The 27,663-nt window shown below is 28.7% G+C and overlaps 8 protein-coding genes across 18 annotated transcripts in view; 3 read left to right on the top strand and 5 right to left on the bottom strand.

Annotated features, from left to right (window-relative positions):
• Positions 1-1,277, bottom strand: part of LOC122535402 (AMP deaminase 2) — a 45,169-nt gene extending 43,892 nt beyond the window's left edge. For 2 of the 4 annotated variants that reach the window (XM_043666902.1, XM_043666904.1), the window contains exon 1: positions 1,174-1,277. The gene's annotated coding sequence lies outside the window, so the exon portion shown is untranslated. Of the gene's footprint in view, positions 1-197; positions 341-1,173 lie in introns of those variants that run through there. The other 2 variants (XM_043666901.1, XM_043666903.1) reach the window with 1 other exon arrangement.
• LOC122535401 lies at positions 198-7,165 on the bottom strand. 3 transcript variants are annotated; one of them, XM_043666898.1, is made up of 5 exons: positions 6,908-7,165; positions 6,731-6,793; positions 5,821-5,983; positions 2,450-4,939; positions 198-2,407 (listed from the first exon to the last, which is right to left on the bottom strand). In XM_043666898.1, the coding sequence occupies exons 1-5, from the start codon at positions 6,976-6,978 to the stop codon at positions 1,901-1,903; spliced, it is 3,294 nt and encodes a 1,097-aa protein (XP_043522833.1). In that variant the 5' UTR covers positions 6,979-7,165; the 3' UTR covers positions 198-1,900. The 3 variants fall into 3 exon arrangements, with proteins under 3 accessions (XP_043522833.1, XP_043522832.1, XP_043522834.1); XM_043666897.1 differs by having other exon boundaries at positions 198-4,939; XM_043666899.1 differs by lacking the exon at positions 6,908-7,165 and having other exon boundaries at positions 198-4,939; positions 5,821-5,933; positions 6,731-6,791.
• A 964-nt stretch (positions 7,166-8,129) lies between these two features.
• LOC122535411 (peroxynitrite isomerase THAP4-like) lies at positions 8,130-9,293 on the bottom strand. Its single transcript, XM_043666928.1, has 4 exons — positions 9,103-9,293; positions 8,951-9,030; positions 8,403-8,785; positions 8,130-8,334 (listed from the first exon to the last, which is right to left on the bottom strand). The coding sequence occupies exons 1-4, from the start codon at positions 9,162-9,164 to the stop codon at positions 8,209-8,211; spliced, it is 651 nt and encodes a 216-aa protein (XP_043522863.1). The 5' UTR covers positions 9,165-9,293; the 3' UTR covers positions 8,130-8,208.
• Positions 9,041-12,657, top strand: LOC122535406 (katanin p60 ATPase-containing subunit A-like 1). 4 transcript variants are annotated; one of them, XM_043666918.1, is made up of 11 exons: positions 9,041-9,152; positions 9,984-10,248; positions 10,311-10,446; positions 10,535-10,676; positions 10,752-10,842; positions 10,914-11,035; positions 11,128-11,307; positions 11,433-11,575; positions 11,676-11,788; positions 11,857-11,983; positions 12,102-12,657. In XM_043666918.1, exons 2-11 carry the CDS (start codon positions 9,984-9,986, stop codon positions 12,298-12,300), a joined length of 1,518 nt encoding a protein of 505 aa, XP_043522853.1. In that variant the 5' UTR covers positions 9,041-9,152; the 3' UTR covers positions 12,301-12,657. The 4 variants fall into 4 exon arrangements, with proteins under 4 accessions (XP_043522853.1, XP_043522851.1, XP_043522852.1 ...); XM_043666916.1 differs by lacking the exon at positions 9,041-9,152 and adding an exon at positions 9,393-9,478; XM_043666917.1 differs by lacking the exon at positions 9,041-9,152 and adding an exon at positions 9,431-9,563.
• A 170-nt stretch (positions 12,658-12,827) lies between these two features.
• LOC122535412 (RNA-binding motif protein, X-linked 2) lies at positions 12,828-14,474 on the bottom strand. The gene is made up of 5 exons (XM_043666929.1): positions 14,414-14,474; positions 13,931-13,950; positions 13,695-13,847; positions 13,456-13,585; positions 12,828-13,360 (listed from the first exon to the last, which is right to left on the bottom strand). Exons 2-5 carry the CDS (start codon positions 13,942-13,944, stop codon positions 13,238-13,240), a joined length of 420 nt encoding a protein of 139 aa, XP_043522864.1. The 5' UTR covers positions 13,945-13,950; positions 14,414-14,474; the 3' UTR covers positions 12,828-13,237.
• An 82-nt stretch (positions 14,475-14,556) lies between these two features.
• LOC122535403 (exostosin-2) lies at positions 14,557-17,619 on the top strand. The gene is made up of 10 exons (XM_043666913.1): positions 14,557-15,095; positions 15,171-15,377; positions 15,438-15,621; positions 15,718-15,857; positions 15,926-16,151; positions 16,227-16,407; positions 16,486-16,652; positions 16,743-16,886; positions 17,090-17,218; positions 17,286-17,619. The coding sequence occupies exons 1-10, from the start codon at positions 14,569-14,571 to the stop codon at positions 17,505-17,507; spliced, it is 2,127 nt and encodes a 708-aa protein (XP_043522848.1). The 5' UTR covers positions 14,557-14,568; the 3' UTR covers positions 17,508-17,619.
• Positions 17,620-17,984: 365 nt separating this feature from the next.
• On the bottom strand, positions 17,985-21,759 carry LOC122535409 (threonine aspartase 1-like). 3 transcript variants are annotated; one of them, XM_043666920.1, is made up of 10 exons: positions 21,447-21,756; positions 21,020-21,126; positions 20,815-20,882; positions 20,465-20,736; positions 19,853-19,932; positions 18,976-19,043; positions 18,771-18,887; positions 18,515-18,695; positions 18,241-18,392; positions 17,985-18,155 (listed from the first exon to the last, which is right to left on the bottom strand). In XM_043666920.1, the coding sequence occupies exons 2-10, from the start codon at positions 21,057-21,059 to the stop codon at positions 18,078-18,080; spliced, it is 1,056 nt and encodes a 351-aa protein (XP_043522855.1). In that variant the 5' UTR covers positions 21,060-21,126; positions 21,447-21,756; the 3' UTR covers positions 17,985-18,077. The 3 variants fall into 3 exon arrangements, with proteins under 3 accessions (XP_043522855.1, XP_043522856.1, XP_043522857.1); XM_043666921.1 differs by having other exon boundaries at positions 21,550-21,756; XM_043666922.1 differs by lacking the exon at positions 17,985-18,155 and having other exon boundaries at positions 18,505-18,695; positions 21,447-21,759.
• Positions 21,760-22,504: 745 nt separating this feature from the next.
• Positions 22,505-24,736, top strand: LOC122535404 (sentrin-specific protease 1-like). Its single transcript, XM_043666914.1, has 2 exons — positions 22,505-22,544; positions 22,677-24,736. The coding sequence occupies exon 2, from the start codon at positions 22,790-22,792 to the stop codon at positions 24,482-24,484; it is 1,695 nt and encodes a 564-aa protein (XP_043522849.1). The 5' UTR covers positions 22,505-22,544; positions 22,677-22,789; the 3' UTR covers positions 24,485-24,736.
• Positions 24,737-27,663: the final 2,927 nt, after the last annotated feature.

The raw sequence follows: 27,663 nt of genomic DNA, 5'->3' as shown, positions 1-27,663 counted from the left end.
CTTCACATAAATAAGTAATAAATAAATTTTTTCATTTCCAATAACAGTTCGGTAGATAATTACGTGGGAAAATTTAAATGGAACACTGCATTTCTACCGCATAAAATAAAATGACAATATATTGGTTCGTTATTATTCAATTCATTAACAAAAAAAAAAAGACGCATAATAGTATTAAAATACGATGATTCTCTTACATTTCCGCTATTCTCAATGCTTAGGAGCAAAATGTCAGCGTGTGTGTTTGTTCCTCTGCTTGAATCAAGAATAATGTTTTGCCAGATATGAACGAGTTACAATAGAAAATTACGTGTATGCATTACACACGTTGGTCAAAATAATCACAGAACACTGTTTACTGAATATCTGTTGTTCGAATAAATGTATACATTCATCGAAGCATTTCCAATTTGCCTCTTAGAATAACTTTCTATACAGATAATAACAAGGTCACAAACGTCGTTTCAATGATCTGTATGAAAAAGAAAAAGGTCCGTATACATGTATTACTGTTGCAGGACCACTGATTTGTAAAAAGTATGAGAGGAAGAACTTTAATATTCAATGATATACGAAATACACTTCTTTATAAAAAAGAAAACACCACGATTACGATTTCCGGCACGCTGGAACGTGCTGTTAGCTACCGACTGTCACTGCACGTTTCAGCCACGATGCGTCGTATAGGATCGTATCTACCATCTCGGGGACCTTTCTGTAAACTCGACGAGCGATTTAAAAAAAAATTGACCCAAACGGTGAAAATAACAATAAACCTGAATTTGCTTACGATTGCGACCCTTTGTTTTGTCTCAATTTCACAATATATTGATCTTTTCTTAAAAAAATCGGACGTACATACGTTTTTACAGTTTCAACGACCGTAATGAAATAACCTCATTTCTAAACGTAAACTTTGCTTGTTTATTAACATATATATAATGTACAAAATACACAGAAATAATAGGTAATTTTTTTACAGTAGAATACATATAATAAATGTATTACAGTTTCAAAGTATTTAAATTTATTGATAAATAGGAAAATTTTCTACTTTACTGTTCACTGATTTTAAAATGAATGTCATTTGAATCGTTGATCGTGAAAATATCGGGTGTACGATCGACGTTAATGCAACAGCAAAATATCTCGTAATAATGTAAAATTTTTCACCTGTAACCTTAAAAGTAGTTAGCAACAAGGGAAATATACGGCAATGGGCACGATTGGTGGAGTGGCACGGTAGCAACGCGAAGTGCGTCACATGACCGGCGCAGACTCGCGACAGTCGATCTTGCGAAAATCCATATCGCGCGACTCACCATCGTTGATGCATCTTTTAAATGTTTCGAAAGGACACGATATATATATATATATATATTATATCGTTGCATAAAATTCGAAGGAAACTGATAATTATAAAAAAAAGGAAATTTCTAATTGAAATTTCTAACCTCTATTTCTATCAAATCGTGACTGCTAAGATTCGAAAGATTAATTAGTCTACAAATCCCTATTTATATCTCGAAACTTATACATATGTATATATACCTGATATACATTAAAACTACGGACAACAGCTTTGAGATAAAAATTCTAAAAATAGTATGTTCTCCGACAATAGTTATAAAAATAATAGTTCCTATCAAACGAAATGAAAACAACGACGAAAGTAAAATGTAACAGGAACGATCTTATTTTTATTTTCTTTTTTTTTTTTTTTTTTTTGTTTCTTTTTTGAAATCCGCTACGTAACTTTTTATTACGTTGGAATTAAACTTACATTGTCTGATGTATATCTAGGCGTAATATCACTTAAACGTGCGTTGAGAAATATAACGAGAAAATATTTTTATACTGGAATACATTTCATACAAATCCCTCCTTAATTTCTTGCGTTTCAATTGAAATTATAATCACTTTCTGTGTTCGAAACGTTTCTTTCGATCGTGCTATCCGTATCAGAATCCAACAAAGATTTAATTACAGCTTTCTTTTTCTTCCCATTTTCGGAAACCGACGTCTCATTTTTACTCTGAGCCGTATCAACTTTTCCCTTTGCCTCCTCGTGTTTTGGCTCTCCTTGCAATTCCTCATTCGGTTTATCTTCTTCTTGCACGAGCTCCGCCCGATTAGGATCGTAATCGGAATATGAAAAAGATTGATTTACATTGGGATCGTTTTCTTGATTGGAATCGTATTGTTGATCATAAGCGTACGCGTATTGTTGATCCGTGTTTTCCTGATACTGTACGTTCGGATCGTGTTCATACTGATTTTCAGAACCGTATTGCTCACCGGCGTATTCTCCGTATTGTTCGCTCGACCCTTGTACATATTCTTGATTAATATATTCTTGATATTCTTGGCCTTGATTATTTTCGTAGACGGTCTGTTCATAATTCTGATCTCGATCGGTTTTATAAGACGCGTTCGGATCGTAATTCTGCGTTTGATCGGCATCATACAACGCGTTTGAATTGTAATTTCCATCTTGATTCGCTTCGTACGCAGCATTTGGATCGTAATTTTGTTCTTGGTCAGCGTTGTATGACATATTTTGTTCGTAATTCTCATCCTGATTGTTTTCGTACGATGCATTTTGATCGTAATTATATCCCTCGTTCAAGCCAGTATACTCTGTTTCATAATTTTGCGCATAATTTTCAGCTTGATTAGAATCTTCATAGTAATTTTCATTACCATATTCGTAATCTTGTACATCTTGTTCGTTACCTTGAGCTACAGCAGACGTAACATTAATTTCGTCAGCTTCTTGTTTCTGCTCATTGTCAAATTCATTCTGTTCATTAATCTGATCTCTCGCTGGTTCTATATTCTCAACAATATTTTCGTTGGTCGTATAACCTTTATCTTTTTCATCTTGCGAGATGGAAATTTCACTTATTTTGTTTTCACTTGCAAGCTCTTCTTTTGACTCAAGACATACGATATCTTTTTGTTCTAATCCGATATCCGAATTTACATCTTCTCCATGCGTGCCTTCGTTAGAATCTTTCTTATTCTTTTCATTTCCCGTGGTTCTCATTTCATTCAAAGGTTCAGTTTGCTTTACATAATCTTGACTTGGAGTGTCAGTAACAATTTCCTTCTTATCAAATTGATTTTCAGCTTCATGAATTAAATCTACTTCTTTTATTCGCTTCTGCAGAACATCTAGATCCCATGGTTCTAATTCTTCTGCAATATCAAACCAATACTGATCAAGATTTGATTCTGCCGCGATATAAACGTTTCCATCTTTTTCATCGTACTCTTCTCTTTGTATATTTTTGGGCGTAATATTCTTAATGTCTTGTTCCACAACTTTGTCACCTGATGGAACCATGAAATCAACTTGCTCATCCATTTTGGGTAATTTTTGTTCATAGTGCTCTGATGTATCACTCGGATTTTCCTTCCCAGAATTTTCAACATTTTGATGTGAATCTAATTTTGTCTCGTGTAATTTAATATCCTCGCTAATTTCGTGTTTTGCAAGAGCAGCTAATGTTTTGCGATCGTTGCGCGTATCCGAAAATGCAACGTAGTTTCTTTCTAAAATCGGTGTACCGTCTTTCGCGGTTTGAACCAATTCGACACTTCTATTTTTATTCGCGCGTCCTTTTCCAGATTCGTTGGCAACGTCCAAATCCACTGATCTAGATGCAAGATCGTCCGCTAATGCTAAAACCTTCTCGACTTCCTTGGGAAGATCTTCTTTCGATTGATCTCCCGTAGGAACCTCCGACAAATTATCATCCGATAAAGAAACGTCAAGCGTATTACCACCGATATAACGCTCCTGTTCAATCTCCTCTAAACTTTGCGCATCAAGGTCACGATGAAGTCTCCGAATCTTATCTATGTACCTGTCTAATTCGTTCTCTACGATCGTTGTTGTTCTATTTTTTTCTTGTTCCACAGCGGATTGTCTCGCACTCGGCCTCTGAGTATTAGTTTCTGGTGTAAAGCATTTATATCGTCTCATCGTGTTGTCGATACCGGAAGTTACTAGCGGCCGTACAACAGAAGCACCGCTAATAGATTTATGCCTTGATCTGAAATGATCGGGTTTCTTCCATGAGTAATCGAAATAACGCGGAGAAGCTTGTTTCGATAAATTTGCAGATTTGTTCAACGAGGGCATGCAACAGATATTTCGTTCTATAGGTGTGGATATGGTATAAACTGAGGACGTTTCGTTTGGAAATGCACCGACGCATCTTGTCTGTGTTTCCATATCGTGTAACGAAACTTTGTTACTTTTCTGTTGAAAAGACTGCACATTTGATGGACGAACATAATCTAGAGTCATTGGAGCAAATCGATATTGAGATACATTCAAAGACGTATACGGCGATATATTACCATTGGTATGTTCTGGAACTGTAAAATGCGACGCAGTTGGCGATATTTCCATCCGTTGTGTCAAGGGTTTATTGAAGTTGTAATGCGAAGAAGTTTGTTGATTCAACGAACATAATCGACCTGATGACACACGTGGAATATGCAAATGTGGATCGATTTGAACGTACGATTGTTTTTGTTCAAAATTTTGTAAGCTCTGCGTCACTGGTTGTTTTATCATTTCATTGTTTTGTGAAATCGACGGATAAATATTCTTGTTACTTATTGGTTGACTTGAAATTCTGGGTTGCGTGTTATTTTGTTGATAATAATCGTTACACGTATTTTCCGCTGATTTAGTTGACTTTGACTTTGACTTTAATAGAGAAATCGATTGACTTTTATGACCGTCCAACCACAATAATTGAGATGATGAAGTATTTTCTACATCAAGAGAAATCTGTTTCGCGATAGCGTCTCTCCTTAAATATTTATCTTCGCTTGGATTCGTTACATTGCCGCCATCAATAATATTCGTCGACGGGCTAGGAACTGTATATATACGATGAAGATAAGCTTCATATTGTTTCTGAAAAATAACCAGATTTTCCACATTGCAACACGTCTTTTTAATCGAACATGTATTTCAAATAATAAGGATTTCATATTTATATAGTCACATGCTGTGCACTCAATGCGAGTTGTGCATTGTATGTACAAGTGCTCTCAAAGAAAGATAAAATTTTACACTATGAAGTAACTCATGCTAAAAAGCTTTTGCTTAACCAATAAATAATAATGTATAAAAATAAAACATTTGTGAATTTCGAGAAATTATTAAATGTTATAACTACATATAATATAATGACTCATAAAAGTATTTATACACTTATCGTATTATAAAATTTTTATATGTATATTAATATACATATAAAACATTGTCCTATAAAACATTGTAAATTATATGATAACAAATTTGAGTAATTACAGCATTGAAATGTTTTCTATAACATACATAATTATTATATATATGTATTAATGTATATATTATGTATTTTAGAAAACATTTCATTAATACTGTAACTGGTCAAATTTGAAACCAATCTGAAAATGTACATAAAAGTGATAAGAATTATTATAAACATACGTATTTAGTAAAAGATTAATATGACAATATGAATAATCTTAGACATATAAGAAGTGTTAAACTTTCACTGAATATTGAAACTTATTGATATAATGGATTATGACTGTTTAAATACTTCTTTTATATACATTTTCAGAATCGTTAAAAATTTTACCAATATAACTATAGTAGTTGTTACAACAGCTTCCAAATGTTTCATATAATATAGGTAACATGTCCATAAAAGATGTCAAGGTGTATGAACTTGTCACTTTCGTGAGCCATTATAATACCTAAAACCAAATTTTTGAATTTGAATTTGCAAAGGATGAGGAAAAACTCACTCTAAGAGCATTAAGTTTATCTGTTTTTGCAGTCATCAATGCAAGGTCATTGTCTACTCTATCCAATGCTTCAAGAAGTTTATGATTTCTTTCATCTCTTGTACGCTGTTCCTCTAAAAACTCTATATATCTTAAACGTAATCGATTTATACACGCATCATGCCTGAAATGTCAATAATTTCATAATTTCCTAAAAACAAGCTTCTCTTCTCTTTTAAAAAGACGAGATCCATTTTAAAGAATATTATTAGATTATAATATAATCGTAAATATAAAAAAACTTCTATTTTTGTTCACTATGTTTTACTATGTTAACTATGTATACGCTACAGTTTGTTCAATGTCTGCATAATAGAAGGGCATCGCGTGCGTGACATTGGTAAAAGATCATGTCTTTCCTAGATTGTGTACATAGCATATCTATTATATGCATATATAAGTACATATAATGACACTGACTATATCAAAATATCAAGATGCTGTGTCAAATTAAAGGAATGCCTATGTAAATCCTATAAACCTTATTGAATATAGTATATCCGATCGATGTTTACCTAGGTTAAGGTACAGATGTTAAAAGCGCAAAACACGAAATTCACGTTCGGAATCAATTGTAAGATAAAGTTAGTATTGATTGTGACATTTCTCAAAACTAGGTCGCTTCTAAATCAATACATAATCTCTGAAATTCTATAGTGTTATTATTACGTAAAACGAAAATAAAATCGATAATAACAGCTATTTGCCAATTTCGTCTCTAAATATATACTTAATTATTTTTTGGTAGTATACATAGTAAACGTGACAGATCAGTTTATTGCTTCAAGAATATAAAAGAAATTTCGTATAAATATAGAAATAACAGATGATATTTAATGATGATATATTCAATTTTCCTTTAAACACTCACCTATTACGAGATTCTTGTACGAGTATTTTGAATCTCTCTTCTAATCTTATTCTCTCTTCTTCACTGTAACAATCGTTTATAAACATATGCAGTAATCTAAGTTTAAGAATAATAGGCTCATACTTGATTTTTATTGAACTGCAAATCATTATTTTAAGAAATGTGTACTTCACTTACCTCTTTCGCAATTTTTCCTGCAATTCCAGCATTTTTTTATAATAGTCATAATTGTCATAAAATGATGTCATAATTAACAACAAATGTGTGTATATTTAACTTGAAACTAATTCAAAACTCAAAGTTATCGATTGTATCGACGAATTCGATATTTGGCGCATACTACGAAAAATTTTAATAGAACAAATATTTTTTTAAACAATGCTTAGCAAAAGCACGACGCTTCGTAAAGCTAATAAATGTTATATGATATACATATATATAATAAATAAATATTATATTTGTAAAAATAACAAATATTTATGTTATGTAAATATACTTTGTAAAACTATTTCAATCACTCGATGAATAACTAAGACGAGTGATCACTCAATTCATTAAACAATACTTGAAAAGATGTCTTACGTATTATAATGCAATATAAACTCATTTGATTTCGAACGATCATAGCAAGAATAATTGCAACGTTCTTTCTTTGGTTCGGCACTACGAACAACTGTCGTATTTGACGTCGTACAATGGTAGAATTGGGGATGCTACAGCAGGTAAACACGCAGGTGTTGTCCCTACTCCTACTCTAACTCACGCAATAACAAAATATATGTATACGTATATAAAATTATATCATAACGTGATAATTATAAAAAACTGAAATATTTTTTTAAGACAATATTTGCAAGTAAATTAAAATTTTTTTCACTTCTGTTAAAATTACATATACATATATATATGTACATATTAAACGTTACTCATTTTTTTTAGAATAATTTTTATTTCTTGTATGAAAATAAATTTTAATATATACATTAAAAGTACAAGTATAAAAGTAAATTAAGTATTTTTGCTTAATGTAATGTATTAGGAGATTGAAATATAAGTTTTTTTGTAGAATGCTCCTATAATTTTCTCTCCCCCCCTCTCTCTCCCTCCCTCCCTCTCTGTCTATATATATATATATATTATATATTTCGAACATTGTCTATAAATCTTATATAGTTAATAAATTTAAAAAAGAGAGAAATATCTTTTGAATCAATTAGTAAATTGATTTTTCTGATCAAAAAATATGTATTGTTATATATTATTACATTTTTGTTTCTTCTTAAATATTTTTTATTAAAATTTCCTGATTATACAGAATGCAAAAAGACATTCTTAATAAAATTTATGATTTTGAAATGTTAAAGATATATCAGTTTATAAAAATATTTGAAAGAAAAAATAACAATTTCAAAATTTTACTAATAATAATTTACACATGCATTGTACTGTACAATTTGTTAAAATTATATTGTATAATTTCATGGAGTATCTTCACATTTTTTGACATAAACTGCATGTAAATGTTCTTGTAATTCTGTGTTTTCTGTAGCCATACATAACGTATGATGCAGACAGTCTCCAATAAGTTCAAATTTCCTACGAAGCTGCACAAATAATGATTAATTGAATTAAACCTGCTTTTATTAAATTGCTTTTTTATAAATAACTGTACCTCAAGTACTATAGGTGGTTTTGTTCCTTCCGATGGCCTTGCTATTTGAGTAGTTTTCAATTTAATGACTTTATCCTCAAACACTCCTTCTTCTATTGTTGTCACACCAATGTTATGAGACAATAGCATGTAAACTTTATTTGTGTTGGGTATTATTTTCAAAAATCCAACTTCATAATGCAATGGTGTTCTTTCAATGGCCCTCCAACTTCTTGCAGAGTAATTAAACATTGGTTGACCGATAGAGGAAAAAGACATTTCTTCACAATATTTGAAAGTTTTAATTGTTGGAAATTTACCAATTCCAGGATCTTTAGTTCTCCATATTCCTTTCAACCAACTTATTGGTTTGAGTACTTCATTCATTGGTAATATCTTCATGTCTAACATGAGAAAAATACTTATTTAAATAATTATTATATATATATATATTTTATATTATTTTATATTATATATATATATATATATATATATATATATATATATATATATATATAAATTACAGAAACGAAATAGGTACTATTTGCATAATTTGACATAATACTAACCTGTACTATCGTCAGAAATATCTTGCATTTGAAAAGTTTTATATCTTCTATTTTTTGTTGATAATTCAAAATTTGCCTCCCTGTGTAATATTGTAAATACTTTGTTATAAAATGTTTAACAATATTGAAGTATATATATCGTATTTACTTACAATATCGGAAATGTTTCTATTTCATATAACCGTGCGTGGTAAATTATAAGGTTGTACGACATTCGTAATCATCATTTGTACAGTTTACACTTTTAATATATGAAGAATCTGTTAGTTTCTTCGCGAGTTAAATTTTTCCTGAATTATTGTAATAGTTATTAATTTTCGTATTGTATTGTACGTCAGGATAACCTTCAAATTGAATTACATTTCAAAATTTAAGTAGACAAACTAAAGTAAAAAAGTAATTAAATACTGTAGAAATGTATTAAATATTAAGAAATTTTTGAGCAGAGATCAAAATTTAAAAAAAAAAGCCGCGATTTCTACATGATAAAATGGCGACTGCCATTAACAAATTCGAGTAAATTATATGGTATATAGCTGTGTTGTTTAGTAGTTTTTTTTTTGACAATTACGCGATAATTCAATTATTTCTTCTAATTTATAGCATATTAATCGTAAGTTACGTCTTATCTATCTTTTTTTCGAATCTGAATTCTTAGTGATCTATTCTGATTCTAGGTTCAATATATGTAATAGTTATTAATATTTTAAAAAATTGTTTCGTACAAAGTGATTCAACTTCTGTACGTATTTCACATAATGTCACAATTATTTAAAGGAATGACCAATATTTTAATATTGATTTGTTCTCTGTTTACAAATTAAAAAATTAATATGTTTATAATTAATTTCATTAAAGCATAATGTAATGACGATATATTAAAATTAGTGTTAAAGTGATATTTTCAAATAATTGAAAACTAGTTAAGTCAGTTCTAAATATATCATTTCTTATTTAATTAATATATTATTTCTCTATTTCATTTATTGTACATAAGTAAATAAATAAATAAGTATATATATCTTTTTGAAAGATGGCAGTTTCAATCAATGAAATTTGTGAAAATACTAAACTGGCTCGTGAAATGGCTTTAACTGGGAATTATGATACATCTGGAGTTTATTACCAAGGTGTTGTCCAACAAATTCATCGGTTACTTGCAAGCATTGCAGATGCTACACGGAAAGCTAAATGGCAGCTTGTACAACATCAAATTGTTCAAGAATTTGAGAAAGTAAAAGCAACTTCAAATACTTTGCAACTTTTTAAAGTTGATACGCATGGAGAAAGATTATTAGGTATCATCATTTATGAAAAACTCTTAATAAAATTAATAAAATATAAAACAAATTATATTTAGGTAGTTCGTGCTTGTCATTTGAAGAACCTACAAGAGATCCAACTCTGTGGACATATAATAATTCAGACAGTTCATGGAATCAAACACCAGCAAGAGATCCAGATGTATGGCCTCCTTTAACACCTGCTGAACAGAAGTAACTTTATATTTAAATATACTTATTATAGAAATTAGGTTTTTAAATCTCAACCAAATAAAATTAAGTTAATATTTTTAAATTATAGAAACGTTCGACCATTAAAAAATCAACCAAAACAACAAAATCGAATAAGTGTACGAAGATCTGTAACTACTGGGAAAAGGCCAGATGCCAAAATTGCCAAAAAGGATGATAGAAAAGCACCAAGGAAAGATGATGCAAATAAAGTAAATTTTATTTTTATTTTATAATCAATTATGATATAACGTAATAATATTGTAAAACATAAATAATATTTTTAGGAAAAATTGGAAACTGAAAAAGTAGATGTAGAAGTAGAGGAACGGAAATTTGAACCATCTGGAAATGATAGAGATTTGGTTGATTTATTAGGTAGACTATATAATTATATATTAACAGTCTTAAGTAAAATCAATTACTATATATTTACATAAATGTTGCAGAAAGAGATATTGTTCAAAAAAATCCAAATATTCATTGGGATGATATAGCTGACCTACATGAAGCAAAACGATTGTTAGAAGAAGCTGTTGTTCTTCCAATGTGGATGCCAGATTTCTTTAAAGTATATATAAAATTAAAAATTATTTAAAACATATACAAAATTGTTGTATATACTTTGTATTTCTTATAATGAAATGTGATTTATATTTTTAGGGAATTCGTCGTCCTTGGAAAGGTGTACTTATGGTTGGTCCACCAGGAACTGGAAAAACAATGCTAGCGAAAGCAGTAGCTACTGAATGTGGAACAACATTTTTTAATGTATCATCTTCCACATTAACTTCGAAATATAGGGGAGAATCAGAAAAACTTGTTCGTCTTCTTTTTGAAATGGTAATTATAATTAACAATAAAACAATACATGACATATATAGTATTCAATAATATATGGATAGTAAATGTATTCAAACAAAATTATATTTTACTATTTTTTAATTATTTTGTGTGCATTTATGCAGGCCAGATTTTATGCACCTAGCACAATCTTCATTGATGAAATTGATTCTCTATGCTCTAGAAGAGGCTCTGAGTCTGAACATGAAGCTTCACGACGAGTAAAATCTGAACTTTTAGTCCAAATGGATGGTATAAGTTCTAATAGGTAAAGTAATCTTATATAATAAATTTATATCATATAAATTTTGATTATCTCTAATTTTAATTTATATAATTAATTAATTAAAATAAAATGTATTTTCTAGCGAAGATCCAAGTAAAGTTGTAATGGTATTAGCAGCAACAAACTTTCCGTGGGATATTGATGAAGCTCTTCGAAGACGGTTAGAGAAACGTATTTATATTCCATTACCAAATCGTAAGTTCAATTAAAATTCAATAGAAGCAATTTACTTCAATTTTTTAATAATACATTGGAGTATACAGATGAAGGTAGAGAAGCGCTGTTGAAAATTAACCTGCGCGAAGTAAAAGTGGATTCATCTGTAAATTTAGCGGATATTGCAAGAAAATTAGAAGGTTACTCTGGAGCAGATATTACAAATGTTTGCAGGTAAGACAAATATTTTCTATATCCGTATACATATCCGTATACAATCCATATATATATATATCCGTATACAATCTTATGCATATAATACACACGTACATTTTGTATAATTTATGTATAGAGATGCGTCTATGATGTCAATGCGGAAAAAAATAGCAGGTTTAAAACCTGATCAAATTAGACAATTACCGAAAGAAGAACTGGATTTACCCGTATCTGCTGCAGATTTTGATGAAGCTGTTGAAAGATGTAATAAGAGCGTTTCTCAAGAAGATTTAGAAAAATATGAAAAATGGATGAGTGAATTTGGCTCATCTTGATATCATTCTACCCAAAAGATATAATTTCGCAAAAGGTTACTTATTTAGGTGAAGAGTGTTTAAATTTTTTATTTATAATTATTAATAACCAGAATATAGTAATTGCATCATATTTATCAGTACTATATTAATCGATTTTTTCATAATTTTCTAAAAACTATACGATTTTATAATATATTATCCGAAGAAAATTGCGTAAAGTATGTAATACTATAAAATAACTCTTTTATGGAATAATGCAATTTAATATTGTGTTATTATCAGTTGAATTATTAAACTAAAATAGAAAAGATAACATTAAAGTGCTTTTATAATCCATAGATTTTTATTATTTTTATAGTCTGAGTCAGTCATTGTTTAAAGTTTTTACATTAGAATTAATTTAAGCATCTTGACATAAATATACTTTAAAAGTAAAATTAAGAGATGTTGCCTAAAATATTTAATATAATTATTTTTATATTAACAATTTAAATTATAAACAAATCAAATGAAAAGACTACAAAACTCATAAAAAATGTAAAATATGACAAAATTAACATTATTCATTAATTCTACATTTAAATCTAATTAAATTGTTTTTAACAATACAGACTGAAGTATAAAGCTATAATTTAAAAATTTATTGAATATTTTTATAAATGTATAATACGTACAATTATATTTTAGCATTTTATACAAATTTAATTCGTACTAAGGATAATGACTAAATTGCAGATGTTTGTGTAAATTTATGTTTTCACGGACACTGGTAAAATATCTGAACTTAACTAAAAGTATCTTATTTTCCGAATTTTTTTTACCTTTTATACTTTATATATTTTCATACATTTATATTTATCATTTTTACATATTTCCTTTTGATGTAAATACATAAACATCAGCAATTTAATAAAAACATATTAATTATTATCTCTTTAATATATCGCTATGTTTACTATATATTTTTTGGAGCACAACCTTCTTTTCTTAAACGTTTAGTCTCTTCGTCAACATTTTTTGAATCTTTTGGGGCTTTGTAATTTGCTACATGATCAACTCTTATTGTTCTGCCTAAGATCTAAAATATACAATTGTTATTAAAATTAATTAATTTTTGTTCTCAATATGATTAAAAAACTAATAAAAAATAATTTATTTCAAAAATATTCTCACCTTAATACCATTAAAATTATCAACAGCTAATATTGTACTTCTTTGATCCTCGTAACATAAAAAACCATATCCCTTTTGTTTTCCTGTATCTTTGTCCCTAATTAAATTTATATTCACCACTTCTCCATATCTATAATATAAGTACTATAAGTAGTGTATCTATAATATACTTATAAGTAATATAAGTACACAGTTAACATTCATTGAGATTATAAATTATTATTGAACATTTAACTTACTGAGAGAATATAGCTATAACATCACCTTCCGTTAAATCATATGGTAATCCACCAATAAAAATCCAAGCACTATCTTTGTATTGATCATGCCAAGATGTTTTTCTGTCACTTAATAGTTCTTGTTCACCAAGTTTTTGTATATTTTTTACATTCCTAAAAATATGCACAAACAAAGTTATTCTTTCTCTAAATTAAATGATTACATTTTATAAATGAAATACTATAGAAGTACTCACGTTAAAGGATTCATTTTGTACTAAAATAATATATGAAAGTCCTTAATACATATTTTCTAATCAAATACTATATTATACATATATCATATTGTTGATGTTGTTTAACAAACATATAAAATTACTTTAAATAAATTTCAATTTATTTTTATATCGTTTGTTTACGATTATATACAATTATATATGAAAAGTTATTAATATTTTTTATAAAATATATATATATATATACATATATATATATATGTTAATTTGAAAGAAATATGTAGCCACAATACGAATTCACATTCGAAAACATAACCTCAAAAATAATTTTCATTAGTACGAATGATTCAACATAAACATAAAAATAATTATTGAGAAGAAAATAATAAAAGTGTTATTATATTAATAAAAGAAACTGACATGAAATTAATTGAAATAGAATTGTTTAATGCCTGAATTTATTTACTAATTATTAATATAACAAAAAATGACACTGAATCTTACAAAGTTCTGTTCCACGATTTACAGAAAGAATTCCAACTTGAGTTAAGTTACATTATTTCAAATTAGTAAAGTTTAATATATAGAATAAAAACTATGAAAATCAATGTATTTTAAATAAATACAAATGATTCTTAATTCATAAAAAGACGGACAATATGGTTCTACCAACAAAAATGTCACACAAAGTAAACAGAATTTCTTATCACTACCATAATGTTTTTGTTATATGTTTGTTAATGTTTACATTGTTTATAATTTTAATCACGGCATATCATATATTTAAATTTGGAAGTACACAAAAACGCTCCGTATATAATGCAATTGTTCTCAATGATCTGCACTCATTGCCTATTCAAGTAATAGATGCAGATTTTCCAATGGCAGACACTACAAATATATCTTGCACATACTTCAGCTGTTTCAATGTTTATCGCTGTGGCAGTCAAGGGAATAAACTTTTAGTATACGTTTATCCACCAAAAATTTATATAGATTCATCAGAGAGACCTATAACAAGTCAAATAACGAAAGAATTTTATCAAATTTTAAATACCATTATCTCAAGTAAGTTTTACACACCGAATCCATATGAAGCATGTATCTTCATTCCGTCAATTGATACATTGAATCAAAATAGATTAAAATTACAAGAAGTTTCACAAGCATTGAAAGCTTTGTCATTGTAAGTTTCATTTTATTTTGTACATATTTGTATTCCAAAAAACAACATGCATATTTTTACTATATTAAATTTCAGCTGGAATAATGGAGAGAATCATTTAATATTTAACATGGTACCTGGAAGTGTACCTGATTATAATACAGTCATTGATGTACCTGTTGGGAAAGCAATGATCGCGGGTGCAGGAATGTCATCATTAACATATAGATCTGGCTTTGATATTAGTTTACCAGTATATAGCCCTCTTGTAAATAATCTTAAACCGAATTTTAATAATAAAAGGTACTAAAATGCTTATACATCTATTTTTATCTATTTAAAATAATAAATACTTTATTTTAGACCATGGTTAGTTATTTCATCTCAAATGAACATTAATTCTGCTTTCGAACAAGATTTATTAGAAGTTAAATCTATGTCACCAAAGGATATTTTAATATTAGGAACATGTCTGCATTATAGTTCTATGAACAGTGCAATCAGGTGCGCAGGAGAAGAAGTTTATAAGTACCCTAATGTGCTTCAAGTATGTAAGATTGTAATACTCACTATTAAACAACATCTTTTTATTGTATTATACAAAGTTAAAACAACATCTTTTTATTGTATTTATTGTTGTTAGACAGCAACATTTTGTCTAGTAATTCGAGGTGCAAGACTTGGTCAGAGTACGCTTTTAGAATGTATGGCAGCAGGTTCTATACCTGTAATCATAGCTGATTCTCTTATAATGCCTTTTCATGGTACAATTGATTGGACGAGGTAAAAACTAACCGATTGCATATTAACCCCTGTGAAAAAATGTTGAACCAATTATATTTTTTATTTAGAGCTGCTATATTCATACGTGAAGTCAACATTTTATCAGTGATATCAGTTTTAAAAAAGATATCTCAGCAACGAATTATAGAACTTCAAGAACAGGGTGCATGGCTTTATGAAAAATATTTCATGTCCATGGAAAAAATAACAGAGACTACATTGGAAATACTTGCAGATCGTGTATTCTCACATTTAACTAGAGATTATACATTTTGGAACATACCACCTCATAAGGAAAGTATAACTTATAATAATTAATAAACTGTTAATAAATCAAATAATAATTTTATAATTTTATTGTAAATATAGGATGTTACATCTCCATTGTTTTTACCTATCACTGTGCCAAAAACTCGAGGATTTACTGCTGTAATTTTAACATATGATAGATTGGAATTACTATTTCTTTTAATTAATAAACTTGTTAAAGTACCAAGTTTGTCTAAAGTTCTAGTTATATGGAATAATCAACAGAAAGATCCTCCACATTGTAAATTTTAATTAATTAATATTGTTTAATTTTACTATTTAATTTGATTGATTTTTAAAGATTTTTTATATATTGCAGCATCTAGATGGCCAAAATTGAATAAACCATTAAAAGTTATACAAACAAAGGAAAATAAACTATCTAATAGATTTTATCCATACAATGAAATTGAAACTGAAGCAGTTCTATCAATAGATGATGATATCATTATGTTAACTGCTGATGAAGTAGAATTTGCTTATGAGGTACGCCCACTGCATTTATTAGATAATTTCTAAAAAAAATCATGTAAAACTAAAAAAGAAAAAAATAATGAATATAAATATAATTATTAGGTATGGAGAGAGTTTCCAGACCGAATAGTTGGTTTTCCATCTAGAATTCATATGTGGGATAATGGAACAAACTGTTGGAAATATGAAAGTGAATGGACCAACAGTATTTCTATGGTTTTAACAGGAGCAGCATTTCATCATAAAGTAATGTAGCATTAGAAAGATGTATAGCTCAACATTTTTTTTATTTCAGACATCTTGGATTTGTTATTCCTTCCCAAAGAATATTTCCAACATAAATTTCCTGTTTTCCTATATTCCTGTTTCTTGGAAAAATTAGGTACAATTTAGATTTTATTTGTAACTAAATATATTACATTATATTAATATCTTAAATAACATTTCAGTACTGGAATTACATGTATACCACTGCTATGCCCGGTGATATAAAAGAATGGGTTGACGAACATATGAACTGCGAAGATATAGCTATGAACTTTTTAGTAGCAAATATCACAAAAAAAGCGCCAATAAAAGTAAGTTAATATTTTTTAAATTTTTAATTTGAGATATATAATATGTTAACTACTTAATGTATTACAGGTGACACCAAAAAAGAAATTTCGATGTCCAGAATGCACAAATACTGAAATGTTATCAGCAGATTTAACGCATATGGTAGAACGTACACAGTGTATAAATAGATTCTCTTCTATTTACGGTTCAATGCCATTACAATCAGTTGAATTTCGAGCAGACCCCGTTTTGTTCAAAGATATATTTCCCGAAAAACTTAAAAGATTCAATGATATTGGAAGTTTATAAGTATTTGTTTATTTTAAAATAAAAAAATTTTTTTATTGAAAATTTATTTATTATTAGGTTAAATTTGATTACTATATTTATAAAAATAAGTGAAATAAATGATTTATTGAAATTTATCTAAGTTTATTATATCAATATATAGAATGTTACGTAAATAATTTTTTAAAACAAAAGCTTTTTGTTATAGAAATCTTATTTTCGAAAAATGTATTTATTTGAGAATCTCAAAATTTTTTCAAAGAAAATGATTGGTCTTATATTTGTAAAAACTATTTTAGTTTTTTCATTAATATATTAATGGAATTTAAAATATGTATAAATTATAAGAATTAAAAATATAAATGTTATTTAATAGTTTATTCTCTACTAATTTCTGATTTTCAATGTAGATATAACACATTATAATTTCTGCATATAACTTCTTAATCTTCATATCAAAATTATAAAATTATGTATTATATTATATTGATCATAATTTTTTTACAACATAAAAAATACGAAATCATTTATAAAATTTATACATCTTATAAAATAATATCGTGTCACATGAGTCATAAATTTATTGATGTATTATGTAATTTTAAAACAAATTCCTTCGACAATCGCTTTCTTGCCAACTTCATGAGGTGGAAGAACAGCCATGTGACTCTAAAAAAAATTTGAAGATATTTATATTTCTTTAAATTTAAAGACGTTATTTATATTATTTATTTTGAAAAATAAACAAATGTACCATTGGTGTCTGTTCATTCGAGTTCATGTAACCTATTATCATTGAATTTGTAGAATGACTCCAAAGGAAATCTCCTACTCCTTCTTGAGGGGCATATCGAATAGCAATAACACCTCCAAGTTTTTGTTCAAGTCCACACAAGAATTTCGAATCTAAAACAAATGTTTATCAATTTACAATGATAAACCGTTAGTTTATCCTTCTTAATACAAAAAATTTTTTTGATTATTTATTAATACTGAAAAGTATTAATAAAGTAGTTACGAGTTTTCACCGATAAAATCAGCTTTCATAGAATGGTATAAGTTGGTAATAGGACAAGTATTATGTGATATGGCTTCTGCAATTGTTCGTGCTAGCAAAGTGCGAATGAGATGTTCTCCACAGCCCGAGGTGCTTGTTCCTATAGAATACTTGTCTTTATAAGCCCATGTTCCACATCCCCACATTCCTGCCTAATTCGTAATACATCATTATGTCTATTTATAAAATGTTTATAACTAATGTTAATGAAAAAAAAAATACTATACTTGTCCTACTCTTCCTGGATATTTTAGAATGATACCACCACTAGAACAAGCTCCGGCAATATTTCCTTCTTTATCAACACATACTGCTCCGACTGTATCCATTCTTTGTTTAGTATACTAAGTCATTAAATTAATTTAAAATTAATAATTGGAATTATTAATTATAATTGGAATAATGTACAAAGATATTAAAAAAATAATTTACCTTATAACTCTCTGCATTAGAATCTTCTATTTTCCTTTTATAATGTTTATATATCTTCCGTGCTTTTGCTAGAAATTATAGTAAAATATTATCAAAATTAATGAATATATAATATATAAATATATATTATTAATATAACAAATAACATAAATATATTATCTATAATATGTACATATAAATATAAAAAATGTTTATTAATTATACAAATATTAAATTTTTTAAAATTTTTGTGTAATTTAAAAACAACATATAATCAAAGTGAGTGGAAAATCAGATACAGTAAAAATGTGCTATATTTTATATCAAAATTTAATGTTAAGTCTAACTTCATTTCAAAACTAAAATTGTGGATTATTAACCCTTTGCACTGCTTTGTTGAGTGTGACTCGAATCAGTTGTTATCACAGGAACTCTTATATTGAGTCACACTCGATATTTTTAAATTGCTAATTGCCAAAAAAAACAAAAAAAATTGAAAAATAGTTTGGAGTGCAAAGGGTTAAATATAGAAGTTGACAAAAAAAGTTCAAGATAGATAGTTTAGAATAATATTCACTAATCGGAAAGAAATCTAAATAAACATTAACCAAAAAATTTCATTCAAAAAACGAATTATTTTATCATTTCTTCTATTCATAAAAAAATAAAATAAAAGGTCTTCCTTTAATTTATTCATAATTATGGAGATTACATTACACCTTTAAGTTAATATCTAAGTATTGTCTATTTTGAAAATCATTTTCTTTATTACTCAATTATGTATAATATTCAATAATAACTTATGTATAATATTTTACTATCACAATATTTAGACAATAAATAGCTAACGTTAACATATATATAAAAAAATAAAGATGTTAAATTAAATTTTACATACCTGAAATTAATTTTTCTGGAGATAATGGCTGTATTCCCATTTCTCGTGCCCATACATGTGCACCATTCCCAACTAAGAAACTGATATTAAAATTGCATTTATTTGTTTCTATTAATATATTAAAAATTTTTTTTTATTTTTTACTTCAAATCTTTATATTAATTTTAATAAACTTATAAAAGAGATGTTATCACTTTTGATGGAATTTATTTCAATCATTTTGTTTGCACATATAAACAATAGAAAAATTAAAAAGATGAATGGGCAGACCCAGATGACTTTCGAAAATATAAAAATCATCCACAAATTTCGAAAAATGGAAAAAAACTTTAATATAAAGTAACACTGACATTCTTGTTTTGATAGGATTCTTAATACCAATAATTTCATATGCAGTAGCGTTGTCAAACTTGATTAAGATTTCAATGAAAAACTGTAGATATACATTAATGAACAATTTACATTAAAAGTACAATGTTTTTTTTTATGAACACTATGAATTCTTAAAGTTTTCTCATAGTTTTCTATTCTTTTAATAAAGTGAAACAAATTTCATCAAAATTAAAAATGTAGCCTATTCTGTTTAAATTGATCATAGCATTTAATATTTACCTGGGTGGAATTCTGCCATATGCAATTTTAATTGACTGATGTTCACAAATTCGTTTTGCCAATAAAACAGGATTCTTTATTCCGCTAACTGCGCCAACTGCTCCGAATTGTAATGTAGCACCATCCATTACACTTGCATCGCATTCTACTGTTCCTTCCAATGTAAGATTGGACCCAAATCCAGCATTAGTTAAGGGAGAGTTTTCCAATACTATTACAGTTTCAACTACAGCATCTAATGAACTACCACCAGACTTCAAATTCTGTATACCCTTTAAAAATATTTTCTTGTTATTATCGCGTGATATATTATGATACATTAAAGTAAATAAAAAATAAAACTAACTTACAGCCTTGCATGCTTGTCGGCATAGTTTCTGATAGTTCTCTTTAAGAGCTTGCGAATGTCGTCCTGCCCCTAATAAAACATACATTACTATAATGTTAATAATACAAAAATCTTATTCAACTACAATATGTATTTATTTAGTTTCATCGTAACTATGTTCAAATATATGTATTATTGTATGTATATATTTCAAACAAATAACATACCCACATGAACGGCAATAAATCCTTGATTACCATCAGTCATTACATCTGAATTTTTGCTATTGCTGAATCTCTATCTTTTTAATCACAGCTCATAAAATATATGTTTTCTGTATTAATTGTAAATATGTAACTATCTTTAAATCAGATTAAAAATTTAATATGTCTAAATCTTAACATATATATGATAATACTATATATCAAATTAGATATGATCTTTCTTTTAGTAACGATTATAAACAATTACAAGATTCTACACTAACTGAAGGATGAAAAAAAAAACAATAATATAGTTATCTATAGATATAAAGCACAAAGTTACGTTTAAAAACATACATACATGTAAACTACATATGTAACAGAAATGTTATACAATTTATTATGTATATTTTTTAGTAACTCTGTTATACAAAAATAATGCAAAATATACCTTACAAATGTTATTACTATTTATGACAATATGAACGATTCAAGTTAAGTTTTATATAAATAAATTTGAAACGATAGTTGTGTATTTGGTGTTCATCTGAGACCTTTTTTTTTTGGTGCCTATGGAGAAAATAATTCTTCTCTTTTCGAAAATTATGCTTAACGGTTTTCCTTTGTGAACTCAGATTTTTATGATTTAATGATAAATCGGATTCCATTCAAAATTTTCATCTTGTAAGATAGATAGGCGTAAATATATTTCGCCATATTACTCAGCAACATTATACATAACACACACACACACACACACACATATCACTTCAAATTAGAAAAGGAAAAGTATAAAGCTTGACCAATAAATTAAGTATTTGGAATACTTTTGAAGGATCACACGTATTTTAATCAAAGCTGCACAGTTTACTGTGTATAGCAATTAAATTCTAGTTTTCCAGACAAGATATTTTCCTTGAATTATTTTTGTACGGAACAGATGCGTTTCGCATTGTACGTGCAAAAGCTATCTTAAATTTCCCGCCAAATTTGTATCGATATCGTCGGACGCCGAAACATTAAAGCTAAGTTTACGCAGTAGCTCGACAAAGTAAAGCAATTCAAATATATAGTTCTTGAAAGTGACACCGAATGGCGTAAATTTTTCCACAAAATACGCGGGAGTTGTCAATCCATAAGTTACATTAACGTCAATGGAATTGGACACAGTGTATCAGTATCTGCTGTGTTTAAATTTGGACGTGAAGTATGTAACGCGTGCATCTCTTTTTTATGTTTTCCTGACTATTGCAAAATTTATAATACCGGTTCTTAACATAAAATCCCCGTTTCTAGGATAAAATGTCAAATTAATACCTTTCTTCATGCTGTACGTAACCATACTTCTATTTACGTGTGAATCATTTTCATAGTTTCTTTTACGTTTGTTTATTTTGATACTAAAACACTTTAAATAATTACGGAGGTTATTTCAGGTTATATGGATTAACAATTTTAACACAGCTGTTATAAATTCCAATTTTATGCGTACCTACGCATGCATATATGCATACATACACATATATATACATGCATAAATTCATATATTGTAAGTATTAACACTTTCTTTTCTTACGTGTTAAATTCTTACCTGAACACTGAACTATTATGTTATTTCATATATATATATTACACATTATTTCATCACATTAACTAATGAAAATTTGATAAAATTTTTAAGATCATACTGAGATAGACACTGGAGGACACTACTATTTACAATATATTGAATGGCCATATTAGTAAAAAACATTTGGACTTGGTGCTATAGGCAATTGTTTCTTTACAACAATCATGTTGATATTCGACTTTTTAAAAAAATTTTTTGGATGGGTAGATGAAGCACCTAGAAAACGCAGGGCTGTTTCATTTAGTCTGGAAAAAGAGTTTGTTGCACCCAAGAAACATCGTTGTGATTACAAGACGATCAACGTAGAGGATGAAGAGTCCATTGAGATTAAAGATGACAGCGATGACGATGTTCAAGTTATTAATAAACATAAATATTCTCCTATTAAATCATCTAGTAAATTAAATGGTACATGTGACAGTAGAGAGTCACTTAAATGTTGTTCATCAAATTTCTCATCGCCTCCATGTTATAAGAAAGTAAACATGGGTCATTCCAGTAACAAAACCGAAAGGATACAAAATGCTGGAGTGCAACAATGTTCAACATTATTCAAAACTCACCGTTTAAGAGAAAAGAATCAATATGAAGAGTTATTACAAAATTTTCTCCCACGTAGGATACATGTAATATGTGATAAACATGAAGATAAAAGATCTACACAGGAACCAATAGAAGTAATAGATTTAGAAAAATCTACTCCTTCTACTTCCTTTCCCAAAGTTCAGTCAGCTCCTAGAAAACATGATAGAACGTTACAAATGCATTGGAGTAATCCGGTTAGAGAAAAGAAAGACAAAGAAACAATTATTAATTTAGATAATGATGAAAAAGAAGAGACAATGCATTTCATTCACGACAGGGCGCAAGCTTACAAAAAGAATGTGATGCAAGAGAAATCCGTAAAAAATAAATGTGTTGAAAGTGTAGCAACAAATACATTAAGAGATAGATTATCATCAAAAGCTGTAATAAGAGAAGATTTCGTCCCCCAAGTAGCTAAACGATATAACGAACGAATTGAACAACGTTACAAAGAAGCAGAAGAGCTTAAAAAAATGACCTGTGTTTTGTCTAAACATAATCGTTTAGCAAGAGAAGCTGCTTTGGAAGAACATCTAGCCCGATCTATGAGATTATGTGAAGCTGTTTTAGAAGAAAGAGAAGAATCAGAAGAACCAGAATTACCCACATTAACAGAAGAAATGCTACAAGATGTAAAAAATGCTCTTATTCCTCGACCTGCGGATGAAGTTCTTGTTGAAGGATTTGGTTTAAGAATAACAAGAAAAGATATACATACATTAGCTGATTTGAATTGGTTGAATGACGAAGTAATAAATTTTTATATGAATTTATTAATAGCCAGAAGTACTAATGACGACAAATATCCAAAAATACATGCTATGAATACATTTTTCTATCCAAAATTAGTCTCAGGTGGACATTCATCCTTAAGAAGATGGACTAGGAAAATTGATATTTTTGCACAGAATCTTATAGTTGTTCCTATACATTTAGGTATCCATTGGTGTATGTCAATAATTGATTTTAGAGATAAGTCTATTCGTTATTATGACAGCATGGGAGGCAACAATTCAAAGTGTTTGTCAGCACTACGACAATATCTAGAAGATGAAAGCTTGGATAAAAAGAAACAAACTTATAATACTAGTAACTGGAAGTTAGAGTGTGCCAAAAATATCCCACAACAAATGAATGGAAGTGATTGCGGAGTCTTCTCTTGTATGTTTGCTGAATATATTTGTGCAAATAAAAAGATCACGTTTACTCAACAGGATATGCCATATTTTCGAAATAAAATGATTTACGAAATATTAAAGTCCAAGCTTTTATAAAAGAAATATTATTTATTTAGACAACAATCAATAAGTCAAATAGTTTACAACTTCCAAAAATTACAGAATATTTTAGCATAAAAGAGTTTATTATTGAACAAAATATTCTGAAGGCAACATTTATATTCAAAAAGTAATATTCATATTATCATAATGTTAAAAAGCGTTGCACAGTATAATTTTTTGTATTGTTTTCATTTAAAAATAAAATGTTAATTTTTTCCTATGTAAAAAAATAGTAATTTCTAAATACAAGTTAACAAATGTAATATTACTTACAGTAATATTTACATTTATTTCTTTTAATAAAAATATGCAAAAATTAAATTTAATAACAAAATTCATCTATGAAAAAAAAGTATAATATTTAGCTATTGCACATTCTTTATTAAAAAATATGGAAATGCAATGTATTATAATGCTTGATTTTGAATAAATGTAAAATTTAAGAACTTACGTACTAATATAGTTTATGTTTGAAACTATTTATATAATAAAACATAAGTTTTCTAATTATAGTTATAGTACGTTTATTTTATAAACACCTTATTTTGATATCCACTGTAAATTTGATCTATCAAACTATATGTATAAATATTTATCCATAATTTATTATTATATACATGTGCTGGTTTTGTAAAACTAGCATTTGTGAAATTTCTTGAAAGAATTTGAAGAAATAGCTGCAAATACCAACGTATTTCATGAATCTGATTCTTGTATAAAATCAAAGTTCACAAGAACATAATTGGTAATATTTAATACATAATGCGTATGAAGATGCTTAATATCTTTTTATTTTACTATACTTGTAAATTGTTAATTCACAAAATAGATTTTCTTAGTTTGAAAATAGGATATTCTTTTATTATTACTCTAATTAACATTTTAAAAATAATTTATTTTTGCTCAGTTTTATACAGCGTATTTTTTTTATAGATTGATTGCTTCATCTATATAAACATCAGATATGTTGAATATGATATCAAATATTCCAGTTTCAATGATCGTTGAAATTGTAATACGAGTATTTTAAAAATAAACGAAAATTACTGGATCTAACAAAAAAAACAATAGTAAAAGAATTGGTCATAAATTCAAAAAAGAAATGTAGCGGCTAGATTGTTAAAGACAAATAGATTTTTAGGAAAGAAGATAAGGTAGGAATATAAAGGACGTTGATGGTGTAATACGTTTCGTCTCAGAGTCGCCCCCATACTCATCAATGGTACTGATGGCCCCTACATGTCGCTACAGGCACTGAAATACTAGCATTACGTAGCGATGAAACGGTGGAACTAATTTGTATTGCCGTCCTTGTCGCACGCTATTACTCTCCTTGTCTACCGCTCAAGTGTGTCTCTCCTTGTCGCACGCTATTGCTCTTCTTGTCTACCGCGCGTATATAACTATCCTTGTCACATGCTATTGCTCTCTTTGTTTTCCGTGCGAATATCTCTGTTCTTGTCACACACTATCGCTCTCCTTGTTTGCCGCCCGTATACGTCTGTCCTTGTCACACGTTAATGAAGCTAGACAAGGAAAGCAACAGCGTGCGACAAGGACATGCTTCGATCTATTGAAAAAAAATTCAACTTTTTACACACACGTTTTTCTAGGACAAAACACACATAGAAAGAAAGCGGGGAGCCTAATTTTAAAGAGGCATGTAAAAAAGTTTGGAAATTATTCCTCCTAATTAGGTTTTTTTCGTAATTAGTGGGAACTGTCACAATATGGACATGGTGGCGCCATCTAGCGGTAACTCAGTGGTACTAATTATTTATAAAAATACTTATTTCTGCATTTTACGAGTCAAATGGGGTATGAAAAGAAAGCTAAGGGTCTAATTAAGGTAATACAATCACAAAAGTTCACAATTCATTTCGCTAAATTAGGTTTTTTCGCTTATGAAGATTTCTGTTTTACCGGGTAAGAAACACTAGCGTCGCGTTGTGGGAAACCGATGGAACTAAAAGCTCTATAACCATATAAGTAGAATAATTAATTATATTTTCCACGTCACAACGAGCATGTATTTCAATGATAATGCTATCAATTACGTTCGCAAATAAATCTGAATCTAATATTCACTATAGTTTGCGAGAAGCACTACTAACGTAAACGAAATTAAAACATTCTTTATATGCCTAAGCTATACTTAAACAAAACAAACTGAGAGTCTCTAAAATCGATGACGCAACCATAACAGCTCACAAATAATTCCTCTTAATTAATTTCTTCTTGTAATTTGTGCAAAAACAGTCACCTGTCAATGTTTAGTGTAGGAACCTGGAGTGGATAACATAGAATCCTACCACAGGTTCACATACAAATAATTAGACTCGTAAATTCTTTGATAGTTTTATATATTTCTAGTCTTTGGATTTTATCACAGCACTTACAATATTCTTACACACTCGGAGTCGTAGTATTGATAGCGGTGGAAGAAGGACTTTATGAGATTATGAGACTTACGCGTTGTCTACTGCGTTACCGAGGCATGTAAGAAGGACTTTGACTCTTCGCAACCCGGTTTTATAGCCTCGGCTTGCAAAGAGGGGGAAAATTCTTTTCCCGCGTTTTTCTTGTTTTTCCGGGTTTTTTATTTTTGCTATGGAAAAGATGTCGCTGGCTGCTTCATTGGAAACGCACCTTTCGACGGAAGGTTTTAGCCGATGTACGTGGCGCTGTCTTTCATTGCGCGGAGGTAGCGGTCGCTACATTAGTGTAGCGATCTATAGTCCTTCGAGTACGAGTTTCGAACACCAACTTGTACAAGTCGCAAGTGGCTGTGCGCCTAGCGTCGAAGTCAATCGATATTCAATGTGAAGCAAACAGAGTGCGGGAACACCGCTAGGATGGGGATGACCGTGCAACCTAGCGAGTAGTTGTTGTTAAAACCAGTTGTTTACCCGGTCTGGGGTAACAAGGGGTCGCTGCCATCAGCCACACTGATAAGTCTAAGCAGCGACTCTGAGACGAAACGCACAACCTTTTTCCTCACCTTACCACTTCCTACATTATCCTCGCATCATCATCAAAACTTTCAATTCCTTCATTAGTATAGTGATTATGATAATTTATATTTATATCATAATACTATAAATAAATAATAACTCCGTAATTAATTTTAGTTGTTTATATAAAAATATTATCAATATCACAAAATATACAAT

This window comes from Frieseomelitta varia, unplaced genomic scaffold (assembly GCF_011392965.1).
Source record: "Frieseomelitta varia isolate USP_RPSP 00005682 unplaced genomic scaffold, Fvar_1.2 scaffold_715, whole genome shotgun sequence".
Lineage (NCBI taxonomy): Eukaryota > Metazoa > Arthropoda > Insecta > Hymenoptera > Apidae > Frieseomelitta > Frieseomelitta varia.
Note: the sequence above shows the minus strand (reverse complement) of the source record. Positions and strands in the feature narration are given on the sequence as shown.